Here is a 12,861-nt window from a genome sequence, read left to right as displayed (position 1 = left end):
GATCCAGAGTAAGGACAAACTAGTTTGTAGGGCCCCCATACCGATTTTATTAAAGTTGGCCCTACCGACTGATACTGGTGGGAGTGTTTGTGTGGTGTATGGAGTGTCGACTTTTTTTTCACTTTGAATTCAGACATCCAACCAGTTTGTTCTCTGGGAAATAAGCCACCGCCAGAGTTGTCTGTCAGCAGCCTTTCTGCTTTTCCAATTGAAAAAACACGAACGTTGAATGTGTTCGACAAAGTCAGGAGAAATCTGTCCATCAAAATAGTTTTTTTTTTTTTTTTTAAGTAGATTAGTGAAGCTGAAAGTTTTGTAAAGTTCTGGAAATTTGAGTGATGGGGGGGTTCATAGATTGTCTTAAGACAAGTCCTAATATTTTAACTTGGTTTCCCCTTCTTAAAGTCGGCCTCCTTTGTTTCAGGTCAATTTACTGAAATGGATTGCTTATAAATCTAAAACAGTCTTCCACTTCTAAGTCAGTTTGTGTCCTTAACTCCTTCACTTTGCAGCCAATTTCCATTTTTGTGTTTCCGTTTTTTCCTCCTTACCACATCCGTAACTTTTATTTTTCTGTCCACTTAGACATATGAAGTCTTGTTTTTTTGCAGGACAAGTTGTACTTTTGAATGACACCATTCATCTTACCACATAGTGTACTGGAAAATGGTTAAAAAATTCCAAGTGGGGAAAAATTGTGAAAAAAAACAAAACGCAATTCTGACATTGTTTTTTACGGTGTACATTTTGTGGTAAAAATGACCTTGCAATATGATTCTGCTCATCAGTATGATTATGGTAATACCATTCATGTCCATTTTTTTTTTTTTTTATTATTATTTTAGTGGGGGAAAAAAACACAAACTTGCAAAAAAAAAAAAAAAAAATTGGTGGGGGTTGTTGACATTTTCCGAGACTCGTAAAGTTTTAATTTTTCAGCTGATGGAGCTGTGTGATGGCTTTTTTTTTCTTTTTTTTTTTTTTTTATGTCAGAGGTCACTTTTCAGTACAAGTCTGAGAGCCTTGCTCTGGCTCTCATAGACTTGCATTGAGAACTTGTTACGTTTGCTTCTAACTTCCGGCCAGTCAGAAGCTGCACTCACAAGATGGCGGCGTCTGTAGAAGGTGAAGTCACTGGATGGCGAGTACAAGAATGGGGGCAGGGGGCTTACATTTAAAGCGCCACTCCAGCACACAAAAAAACAACTGCTGGAGTGGTGCTTTAATATCTTTATTTTCAATGTTCTTAATAGTCTCCTTAGGGGATTTGAAGCTGTGATCGTCTGATGCTATATACAGCGTCGCTGTATATAGCAGAAAAGGTCTCCTTTGAAGCCCCGCAATGACAGGCACCACAGGGGTCATCCACTGTCCCCCTACTGTCATGACAGCCTATCGGCGACCCGACATAACGTCATGTGGGGAGAGTGAATGATGCGCACGCATGCCGGCGCGTGTTGAATGCCGCTGTCAGAGATTGTTGACCTGTTTTAAATGCTGCTGTCAATCGCAGGCGGAGCATCACTTCTTAGCGGCAGGTCCTGGCTGTAATACACAGCCATCACCTGCCGGGTATAGGACAGGAGCCGCCTCCATACACCCGCTTCCGACTTGCTCTGTATATGTATAGCGGATATCGTGAAGCACTAAAAGGGGTTTTCTAACATTTGTACCCTGGCTTCAGTAACAGTGGAGTCCTGCCCTTCTTCTGAGCCTGGCGTATCTTGTCATCTTCTGAGGGGGCAGCCTGTTTCAGAGTTTTGTATACAATGTAAAGTGTATCTTATGTGTTTATAGACCTATACTATTAATTTACAATGTTTTTTTAATATCTTTGACATGATTTATGCTAATATAAGCTATTTTTATACTTCCAGGCTCCACCATTATACTCGCATCTCCTGTCCCAAATGTTTTGCAGGGAGTTGTGGGGATGTTCCCGGTGTCCCTTGTTGGCCAGAATAGTAGCACTTTCACAGCACCATCTCATCAGGTAATAGGAAATAACCATTACGTGTCCAATACAGTTACGATATGGACCCTTTTTACTTAAAAGTCGGGGAAAGATAGTTGTTTTTTTTTTATCTTGCAGATCCTGCATGTTCCTGTATCCAAGCCTATAGTCCCGAAACTGCCATTGCCTCCAAGGGCAAAGAAACCTGAGCCACCGAGACCTAGTGCAAATGCAGGTATTCAGATGGCTTGTTTGAAAAATGTGTGTGTGTGCATAATATATGTACAGTGAAGGAAATAAGTATTTGATCCCTTGCTGTTTTTGTAAGTTTGCCCATTGACAAAGACATGAACAGTCTATAATTTTAAGGGTAGGTTAATTTTAACATTGAGAGATACAATATCAAAAAAAAAAAATCAAGAAAATCATATTGTATAAAATTGATTTTTATTTTTTTTTGCAGTGAAAAATAAGCATTTGATCCCCTACAAACCATTATGAGTTCTGGCTCCTACAGACAAGTTAGACCCTCCTAATCATCTCGTTACATGCATTAAAGACAGCTGTCTTATATAATCACCTGTATAAAAGACTCCTGTCCACAGACTCAATGAGTCAGACTGTAACCTCTACAACATGGGCTAGACCAAAGAGTTTTCTAAGGATGTCAGGGACAAAATCATAGATCTGCACAAAGCTGGAATGGGCTACAAAACTATAAGTAAGACGCTGGGTGAGAAAGAGACAACTGTTTGTGCAATAGTAAGAAAATTGAAGAAATACAAAATGACTGTCAGTCGACATCGATCTGGGGCACCATGCAAAATCTCACCTCGTGGGGTATCCTTGATCATGAGGAAGGTGAGAGATCAGCCTAAAACTACACGGGGAGAATTTGTTAATGATCTCAAGGCAGCTGGGACCACAGTCACAAAGAAAACCATTGGTAACACATTACGCCTTAAAGGATTAAAATCCTGCAGTGCCCACAAGGTCCCCCTTCTCAAGAAGGCACATGTGGAGGCCCGTCTGGAGTTTGTCAATGAACACGTGGATGATTCTGTGAGTTATTGGGAGAAGGTGCTGTGGTAAGATGAGACAAAAACTGAGCTCTTTGGCATTAACACAACTCGCCGTGTTTGGAGGAAGATAAATACTGCCTATGACCCAAAGAACACCATCCCCACTGTCAAGCATGGCGGTGGAGACATTATGTTTTGGGGGTGTTTCTCTGTTAAAGGTACAGGACTTCTTCACCGCATCAATGGGAGAATGGATGGAGCCATATACCGGTAAAATCCTGAGTGACAACCTCCTTCTCTCCACCAGGACATTAAAAATGGGTCGTGACTGGGTCTTCCAGCAAGACAATGACCAAAAACATACAGCCAAGGCAACAAAGGAGTGGCTCAAAAAGAAGCACATTAAAGGTCATGGAGTGGCCTAGCCAGTCTCCAGACCTTAATCCCATAGAAAACTTATGGAGGGAGTTGAAGCTCCGAGTTACCAAGTGACAGCCTCAAAATCTGAATTATTTAGAGATGATCTGCAAAGAGGAGTGGACCATAATTCCTCCTGACATGTGCGCAACCCTCATCATCAACTACAAGCAACGTCTGACTGCTGTTTGCCAGAGGGATCAAATACTTATTTCTCATTGCAAAATGCAAATAAATATATCTAATTTATACAATGTGATTTTCTTGATTTATTTATTTCTTTATTTTTTCTCCCCCTACCCTTAAAATTATAGACTGTTCATGTCTTTGCCAGTGGGCAAACTTAGAAAAACAGCAAGAGATCAAATAATTATTTCCTTCACTGTGTGTGTGGGTATGTATGTGTCTATATATACTGTATCTATAATATCGGCTAAGCGTACCTCTGCCTGAAGCCTTTATAGACTGCGCGTGCGTGACGCGCAGTCTGGCTCTTGATAGAAGCACGCATCCAGCCGTTACAGGTAAGAGGAGTGTATGGCTCCGGAGATCGTGGTATGCGTAGACACTGAACGCATACCGTGATCTCCGGCGCCATACTTACCTGACCGGGGGGAGCGTTGCCGCGGCGCCTCTCTTTGCCAGAGACCAGGGCAGGAGTGAGGCATCGGATCGGCGCATGCGCATAGCGCTATCCGGAGCCATTTTACTGAAGACAATTTGCAGTGTGTCTTCAGCAAAATGGCGCTGGACAGTGCGGTGCTCCGGCGCCGCACTCCTCCCCCGGCAGAACAGGACACAGAAGCGCTGGAGCACAGAGAAGAAAGGTGAATATAACTGTTTATTTTTTTGTGTGTGTGTACAGCGTGAAAGGGATGAGGGGGGCCACACATACCAGGATTGTGGGGTGAGGGGACCACGCATAAGAGGATTGTGGGGTGAGGGGACCACGCATACCAGGATTGTGGGGTGAGGGGACCACGCATACCAGGATTGTGGGGTGAGGGGACCACGCATACCAGGATTGTGGGGTGAGGGGACCACGCATACCAGGATTGTGGGGTGAGGGGACCACGCATACCAGGATTGTGGGGTGAGGGGACCACGCATACCAGGATATGGATGAGGGGCCCATGCATACCGGGATTAGGGATGAGGGGTGCCACGCATACCGGGATTGGGGCAGCACATACCAGCATGGGAGACCATATACCAATAAAAATGCTCGCCACCCGGTCGTAGAACGGATTCAATAGGTAGTACATATATATGTAGTACATATATATGTAGAACTGAAAGTGGTGACGTCATCAGCCCCCGGGATTCTGAGAGTTAGGCGACCTCGGCCCTGCTGTTGTGCTGCATTCCTCCTTAGCTTTTGCTGCACATCGTGTGCAAGTAGCTGAAGCTTCAACCTCTACAATTTAGGGCTGATGGAGTGAGGACGTCTTTAAGGCTTTTGCTTGCACCAATCATAAAGTTACAACACATCCTAGCCCTATGTCAACAACTTGGGGAAACTGCTATACCACCTTAAATGGAATCTGTCATCAGGTTTTTGCTATGTAATCTGAGAGCACCATAATGTGGGAGCAGAAATCCTGATTACAGCAATGTGTCACTTACTGGGCTGTGTTTTGCTATTTCAGTACAGTCAGCGTTTTATCAGCAAGAGATTATCACTACATGACAGCTGACCTCATGGCTCCTGGTTCAACACTGCCCCCCAGCATTGAATAGCAGCTGTCACTGTAAAATGTACACAGAGATTAGTGATGTGGGCTGGGTTATACGGGTCTCATTCTGAGCTCTGCTAGATCTACAGCAGATAGAACGGTTTCTTTCACAACTGTTGCACCCAGTAAGCTAAGTGGCACATCACTGGTATCAGGGTCTCTGACCCTACATCATGCTGCTGTCAAAATTCCCTTTAATTGAAAAGTTTAATTTTGAATATATTTTTTTTTAGCCTTTTGGCTAACTTTCTTCCTCTCTACATTGTTCAGGCACTAATATTATTTGGCATAAGTTGTACATCCTCTTATTGTGCTTATCCCTTTCTAGGCAAATCATTATCCAATTCAGCAGCTGATTCAAGTGGTTTGTCCAGTTCTTTTGTGCAGAGGTGAGTACTGGGGTAAACGTGGGCAAATTCATGATGACATTTGTATTTATTAACAGCATTTTTATTCTTTTAACAGATTAGGAAATGATACCACTCACCCTGACAGCACCAATGCTGCTGCTGACAAAGAAGGAGAAGCTCATCGAAGGGTGCTCTTCTTTGATGGGAAAACTACAGCCAAAGCCAAGTTAGGTTCTTCGTCCTCAACAAGTTCCAAAAGTCAGAAAGCTGATCGGAATGACTCTGTCCAGAATACGGGAAATGTCTCCACATCTAGGTCAAAAGAAAGTAAAATAGCTGAATGCACGGCCCCGTCTGTAGTAGGGAACCCGAGAGCTTCCAGCACTCCTGCTACCACAAAGGACCAGGGAACAGAGAAGAGACCTGTTGCTCCAAGCGGCGGCACTCTCGGCAACAAGGAGAATGTTCTGCAGGTAGAGACTGGAGCGACGCAAGTCGATAAGAGGAGCAATACTCAAGAAAGCGAAAAGAATGTCAAACGACCCCAGGAAACCGGTAGGAAACAAACCTCTCTTCCAAACCTTCTTAGGAAGACACCCCAAAAGGTGCCCCCAGAAAGAGTCTGCCCCACTAGTCCGCTAGTGAAACAAGCCAGCCAGTTATTACAGGGCATGCAGTTTCAGAGTCCAAAGAAATCCTCTCAGGAAGATTTGCCCTTTCCACCTACCCCAGGCTCTGGATTGGAAGACAGGCCATTGGAAAACCATGTAGATCAGACAAGAACCCCGTCAAGCAAGCGTTACAACGAAGAAGGTGGCACTCCAAAACCAATGTTTCCACCTGCAACTCCGGATCTCCCCACATGCAGCCCTGCCAGTGAGGCTGGTAGCGAGAACAGTGTCAATATGGCTGCGCACACACTAATGATACTGTCACGTGCCTCCCTGGCAAAATCTGGGGCAAGCACTCCTCTAAAGGATAACTCTCAGCAAGTAAAATCTTCCAAGAGCACTTCTAAAAAGAGAAAGCGTGACGAAACTGAGGGATATGAGAGACAGTCACACAAAAGAGACCACTTAAGCCTGTCTGATTTACAGAAAAAGAAGAAAGCTAGGGTACTGCCTCTCTTATTTAGCCATTTTAGACTGTATTTCTTGCAGCCAAAAGTTACATGGGGTTATCAAAACTGATAAAATAGGCGATTCGGTGGGATCTGACCTCTGTGAGCCTATGTCTAATTTTTACTGTTTAACCAGGGGTGGGAAATCCTTTTTCTGCCAAGGGCCATTTGGATATTTATACCATCTTTCGGGGGCAGCCCGCAAAGTACATCCTGACGCTGTCGCTGGTGTCAGGACGTAATCTTTCATTGCACGCGCCTCAGGGTTCAGTAGTAAACATTGTGTGCACCGGCCCCCAGAGCAAGAAGACATTAAAAGGCAGGTGGCCATCAAAACACAGCTGCCGGCCTATGCTTTGCAGTGACCGGAAACCTGCCCTGGGGCCGGATAAAAGGTCATCGAGGTCCGTAAACGGCTTGCGGGCATGAGGTTCCCCACCCCTGGTTTAGACTAATGCAGTGGCTCCTCCGTAGTGGCCGAAAAGGGGAATTGGGATGACTTGCAAAGCCGTGTGGATTAGCTCCTTTGTCATTGTAAGGCTGCGTGCCCACTATGTCACTATTTCAAGTGTTTTTGCCACTGAATTTCCACAGCGAAAACGCTTGGTAGTACGTGCCCCATGGTCCCCAATGATAATCCGCATGTGCTTTGCACATTCTGTGGAAGTTTCCGCTGCGGATTATCATTGCGGAAAAATACACAGCATGTCCATTAATTTTGCGGACACGCAGCGTAATTGCCGCCATTGACTTGCATTGAATCGCTTAATATCCGCATGACTACATGTGCACATGCGGATATTAAGCGATTCAATGTGCGGATGGTACCCGGGTCTGGAGAAGAGGAGACTCTCCTCCAGACCCGGGTACCATAGTACCTGTAAAAAAAAAAATGTAAATAAAATACATTATACTCACCTTCTGATGTCCCCCGGTCTCCTCTATGGTGTGCCCTGGCTCCCTGGTGGCTCGCAATGGTGTAAAAGGACCTTCCATGATGTCATTTAGTCATGTGACAGCTGTCACATGACTAAATGACGTCATGGAAGGTCCTTTTACACCACCACGAGCCGTACAAGAGACCGGACGCACCGGAGAGAAGACCACGGGCCATCAGAAGTTGAGTATAATGAGGTTTTTTTTACCATTTTTATTCTTTTTTTAACTATTAACTTGGTCACACTATATAAATCCATGCCGGTTGCATGGATTTATATAGTGTGAACAAGTTGTCAAGCACTTTCCAAGTGATGCTAAAATCACTTGGAAAAGCACTTGATAGCCCGCATGCTTTTCCTGCCAGGGAGATGCAGAAAAAAATCTGCAGCATTTCTGCATCGTGGGCACTTAGCCTAAGTCTTACAGTGGCAGCTTCACTCTGCTTATCTGCTGGGCTCTCGGAGGTCGAGTCTGTAAGGGGAACAGTAACCAAGACAACTTTGAATTGGATATCCTAACAATTGGGTTTTGTTAACCCAGAGGGAAATGAGCAAAGATTGATGAACCTGCATGAAAATAATTGTTAAAGGCTCACAGCTGATATAATAGGACTAGGTTCTTCGGTATGATGCTTTATGTAGTGGATACAGACTAGAAATTTGATTCACTCTGACCTGGTTCTGTGTCCAGTCCGGTTGTCCATCACACCAGGCCTTTGGTTTTGTACCAGGCATCTGGACACGTATCGGCCCCCATGATGTCTCGGGGCCTCTTGAGCACCACCGATGACCGGACTTGACATTTTGGAACAAGGCAGTGCAAGTCGAATTACTCATTTCTAATAGACTTTTGTCACATATCCTTTCTGGGTTTTGCAAGTGGTTTCTCAATATCTGTTCAGCATACTTGGAAGCTATTTAACTATTAATTTGTAACCTTTGATTAGGTTTCCCACTTCTTTGATATTGATGACTTAGGCCATCAATATCCTTCTTGGTGGGGATCCGGAGCGCCAACTTGACCAGCTGTTACCAGCTTGGCAGGTACAGTATGTAGGCTGAGGAACATTATAGCTTCATCACCCTATGTAGTGGTCACTGACGGGTACTGCAGATCAGCTCCTGTTCTGCTACCGTGCCACAGGTGCCGGCTCTTAGGTGGCAAGAAATTGGTTACTACATGAGATTACTGTATAGTACTAGTCGCAAAGGCCTAATAAAATGCCAGTTACTATAGCAAGACCCTGAACAAGCAGAGAGCGCTTGTGCAGTTTAAGCTTTGAAATGTGATGTAAACACAAGCTTCACTTTCATCTTGGCTAACTCAGCATTTTGTTTCCTTTAATCTCTTACAGAAGCATCGTAAGAAGAGCTCGGACAGTTTCCCGGCTGGAATGGACGTGGATAAATTTTTAATGTCTCTTCACTATGATGAATGATGTGAATTTAGAGAAAAAGTGCACAATGTACCTTATAGCAATTATGTGTAAAGATGTACAAACAATGTGTAAATAATAGGCCGGAGTGGTTACGGTCTTTTGTATTATTATTATATTATAGCACTTGTGTTGCTTTTCCAAGCTGTAAATAGTTGGACGCTTGGACAAAGTTTGTAATTACGGCAGCTTTGGCCTACACCCCCCAGTACAGTTGTAAATTTTATATATTTTTGATGCATTTTTTCCAGCTTTCAGCCAATGTTCTTTTATGGCAGTTCAGTTTTGGTAACATCTTATAATAAAAGACAAGTCTGTTAATGGCCGACTGTGATTATCATTCTTGTCTGGTTGATCCATCTTAAAAGTCACTAAGGAATAATAAGAGCTTTATATCACCGCTTAAAAATGGTGGTTATCTAATTCCAGATTCTTGTTACATGTTTCAGCTCAAGCTCTTAAAAGGAGCCTTGTATAGAAAGGAAAAATGGTGACAGCGCTCCGCCTACAAATATTACTCATTTATTCCTTCATCTTTTTAAAAAAAAAAAAAAAACGACTTTTCGACCCCAGTCGGATTTTTGTCAAGAGTACACTAAACTAAACCCAGATTGGGGCAAATCATCACGTTTTGTACGTGATGGAGAAATATTTTCTCAACCTTGGAATCGTTGTCACCATTTTTTACAAAACATTTTGAACAAAGACCTTGTGGGATTCTTGGGTCTGCTGAATTGTTGTCCTAAACAATAGAGAACAAAAGAGTATATGTATAACTATAAATAACCGATTAATCAAGAATAACCAATATATAACCAATAAATTATGAGAAGTATCTGTAGGTAAGAAAAGGGGAGAAATGCATAGATACTACTGGACAGTAATGGCAAAAGGACCAGTCGCAAGGAAAACTGAGAAATCAATGAACGCACAGAAGGATCTTATGTAGAAACACTTGTGCATTGCACTTTTTTTTTTTTATTATTTATTATGCATTGCTTATAAAGCGCTATAATGTTCTGCAACGTTTTACAGACATTATCATCACTGTCCCAATTGGGGCTCACAATCTACATTCCCTATCAGTGTGTCTTTGGAGTGTGGGAGGAAACCCACGGAAACACGGGGAGAACATACAAACGCCTTGCAGATGTTGTCCTTGGTGGGATTTGAACCCAGGACCCCAGTAACCACTGAGCCACCGTGCTGCCCTACAAACACTTTGCATTCACATCATACCCTTATTTTGATTACAGACAAAAAAGGTTGCACATCCAAGCCTAAATAATTATAAAAGCACTAAAAATGATTTATGTACAAATGGGAGAGACATGGTGGTATGTAAATATAATCTACAGCTAGGTTAGCCAGATACATATAAACTTAATATGATGTAATGTAGCAGGTGGTGTGCATATATGGTGTGTACACACGTGATCAAAATTGTTGGTACCCCTTGTTTAATGAAAGAAAAACCCACAATGGTCACAGAAATAACTTGAATCAGACGAAAGTAATAAATTAAAAATCTATGAAAATGAACAAATGAAAGTAGACATTGCTTTTCAACCCTGCTGCCACAGAATTTAAAAAAAAAATTAAACTCCTGAAATAGGCCTGGATAGAAATGATGGTACTCCTGAAAATAATGTGACAAAAGGAACATGTTAAACCAAGTTGTGTCCACTAATTAGCATCACAGTTGTCTACAATCTTGTAATCAGTTAGTGGGCCTGTATATAGGTCTACAGATACTCACTCACTGTGCTGTTTGGTGACATGGTGTGTACCACAGTCAACATGGACCAGAGGAAGCAAAGGAAAGAGTTGTCTCAGGAGATTAGAAAGAAAATTATAGACAAGCATGTTAAAGGTAAAGGTTATAAGACCATCTCCAAACAGCTTGGTGTTCCTGTGACTACAGTTGCACATATTATTCAGAAATGTAAGATCCATGGGACTGTAGGCAGCCTCCCTGGACTTGGCCGCAGGATGAAAATTGATGACAAATCAAAGAGACTGATAATACAATGGTAACAAAAGAGCCCAGGAAAACTTCTAATGAAAATAAAGGTGAACTTCAAGCTCAAGGAACATCAGTGTCAGATCGAACCATCTGTCGTTGTTTGATCCAAAGTGGACTTCATGGGAGACGACTAAGGAGAACACCATTGTTGAAAAAAAAATCATAAAAAAAGCCAGACTGGAATTTGCCAAACTACATGTTGACAAGCCACAAAGCTTCTGGGAGAATGTCCTATGGACAGATGAGACAAAAATGGAAGTTTTTGGCAAGCACATCAGCTCTATGTTCACAGGCGGAAAAATGAAGCATATCAAGAAAAGAACACAGTCCCTACTGTGAAGCATGGAGGAGGTTCTGTTACGTTCTGCGCCTGCTTTGCTGCATCTGGCACAGGGAGTCTTGAATATGTGCAGGGTACAATGAAATCTCAAGACTATCAAGGGATTCGAGAGAGAAATGTGCTTGCCAGTGTCAGAAAGCTTGGTCTCAGTTGCAGGTCATAGGTCTTGCAACAGGATAATGACCCAAAACACACAGCTAAAAACACCCAAGAATGGCTAAGAGGAAAACATTGGACTATTCTGAAGTGGCCTTCTATGAGCTCTGACCTAAATCCTATTGAGCATCTTTGGAAAGAGTTGAAACATGCCATCTAGAAAAGGCAACCTTCAAACACGAGACAACTGGAGCAGTTTGTCATGAGGAGTGGGCCAAAATACCTGTCGAGAGGTGCAGAAGTCTCATTAACAGTTACAGGAATCGTTTGATTGCGGTGATTGCCTCAAAGGGTTGTTCAACAAAATATTAAGTTAAGAAGAGAACCATCATTTCTGTCCAGGCCTATTTCATGAGTTTAATTTTTTTTTAAATTCTGTGGAAGCAGGGTGGAAAAGCAATGACTGACTTTCATTTGTTCATTTTCGTAGATTTTTAATTTATCATTACTTTTGTCAGATTCAAGTTATTTCTGTGACCATTGTGGGTTTTTCTTTCATTAAATGAGGGGTACCAACAATTTTGACCACATCTGTATTGGGGTAATAGATACTGTATATGACTTTGGCACCCCAGGTCTGGTCGCCACAGTGGCAGCAATGTCATGTCTGAGAGCAGGTGGGAAGTTCCCTGGTTGGGGACAATTAGTATGCAGCACCTCCTGCCTCAGTCCAGGGAGGGGAGAAACCTGCCCTTTATAAACTGGATCTGGGGCACGGTTAGAGAGTCCAGTGCCAGACAAGTTCCAGTAAAGTTGCAGATGGGGACAGGTCAGCTGCAGGCTGAGGAGTCCCTGTAGGCAGAGGAGGAACACGAGGCCAGGAGGGGAGCTAGAAGAGCTCATCCTGGATAGAGACTTGCCAAGCCGGACACTGGAGTCCGAGGCTGTGAGGGTTATAAGCCCAGCAGCAGAAAACCACCACGCAGGGGACTTCAAGTCCTCTGGACCAAGGAAGCCCGGAGGCTCAGTCACACGAGAGGGACCACTACTGCCCCGGAGGGGTGAGAAGTACGGAAGGCCCGAGTCGCCAGTCATACGGGTGAGAACAACATGGTACACTCAGGGACGTGGGCTATCACCACACTACAGCGGGATAGCCAAGAAAAGTGAAGTCAGCAAGGTAGGCCTACAAACTCCCCCTGACCGGCGGGATCTCCCAGTTGCTCTCAGACTGACCAGGCCTCCATTGATAACCTGTATTCCGGACAGGTCCCTTAATACCACCAACAGTAAAGACCCTGAATTGCATGACAGACTCCTTGAGGTTACTGCTGCTCCCACGCACCATCACCACCAACATCCCTATTTACTGCCCTGAGGCTATACTCCTCCCGTCTGGGGTTATACTATTCTCTGCTGCACTCAC

The 12,861-nt window shown here is 43.5% G+C and overlaps 1 protein-coding gene across 2 annotated transcripts in view; it reads left to right on the top strand.

The window, feature by feature from the left end:
• NPAT (nuclear protein, coactivator of histone transcription) overlaps positions 1–9,294 on the top strand; it is a 31,982-nt gene extending 22,688 nt beyond the window's left edge. For both annotated transcript variants that reach the window (XM_073662205.1, XM_073662204.1), the window contains exons 14-18: positions 1,878–1,993; positions 2,093–2,189; positions 5,458–5,518; positions 5,595–6,594; positions 8,893–9,294. In XM_073662205.1, the coding sequence (XP_073518306.1) occupies positions 1,878–1,993; positions 2,093–2,189; positions 5,458–5,518; positions 5,595–6,594; positions 8,893–8,976 (1,358 nt within the window). In that variant the 3' untranslated portion in view covers positions 8,977–9,294. The remainder of the gene's footprint in view (positions 1–1,877; positions 1,994–2,092; positions 2,190–5,457; positions 5,519–5,594; positions 6,595–8,892) is intronic.
• Positions 9,295–12,861: the final 3,567 nt, after the last annotated feature.

This window comes from Phyllobates terribilis, unplaced genomic scaffold, assembly GCF_046119375.1.
Source record: "Phyllobates terribilis strain yellow unplaced genomic scaffold, ASM4611937v1 Scaffold_2__4_contigs__length_985480577, whole genome shotgun sequence".
NCBI lineage: Eukaryota > Metazoa > Chordata > Amphibia > Anura > Dendrobatidae > Phyllobates > Phyllobates terribilis.
This window is presented reverse-complemented; position numbering and strand designations above follow the sequence as displayed.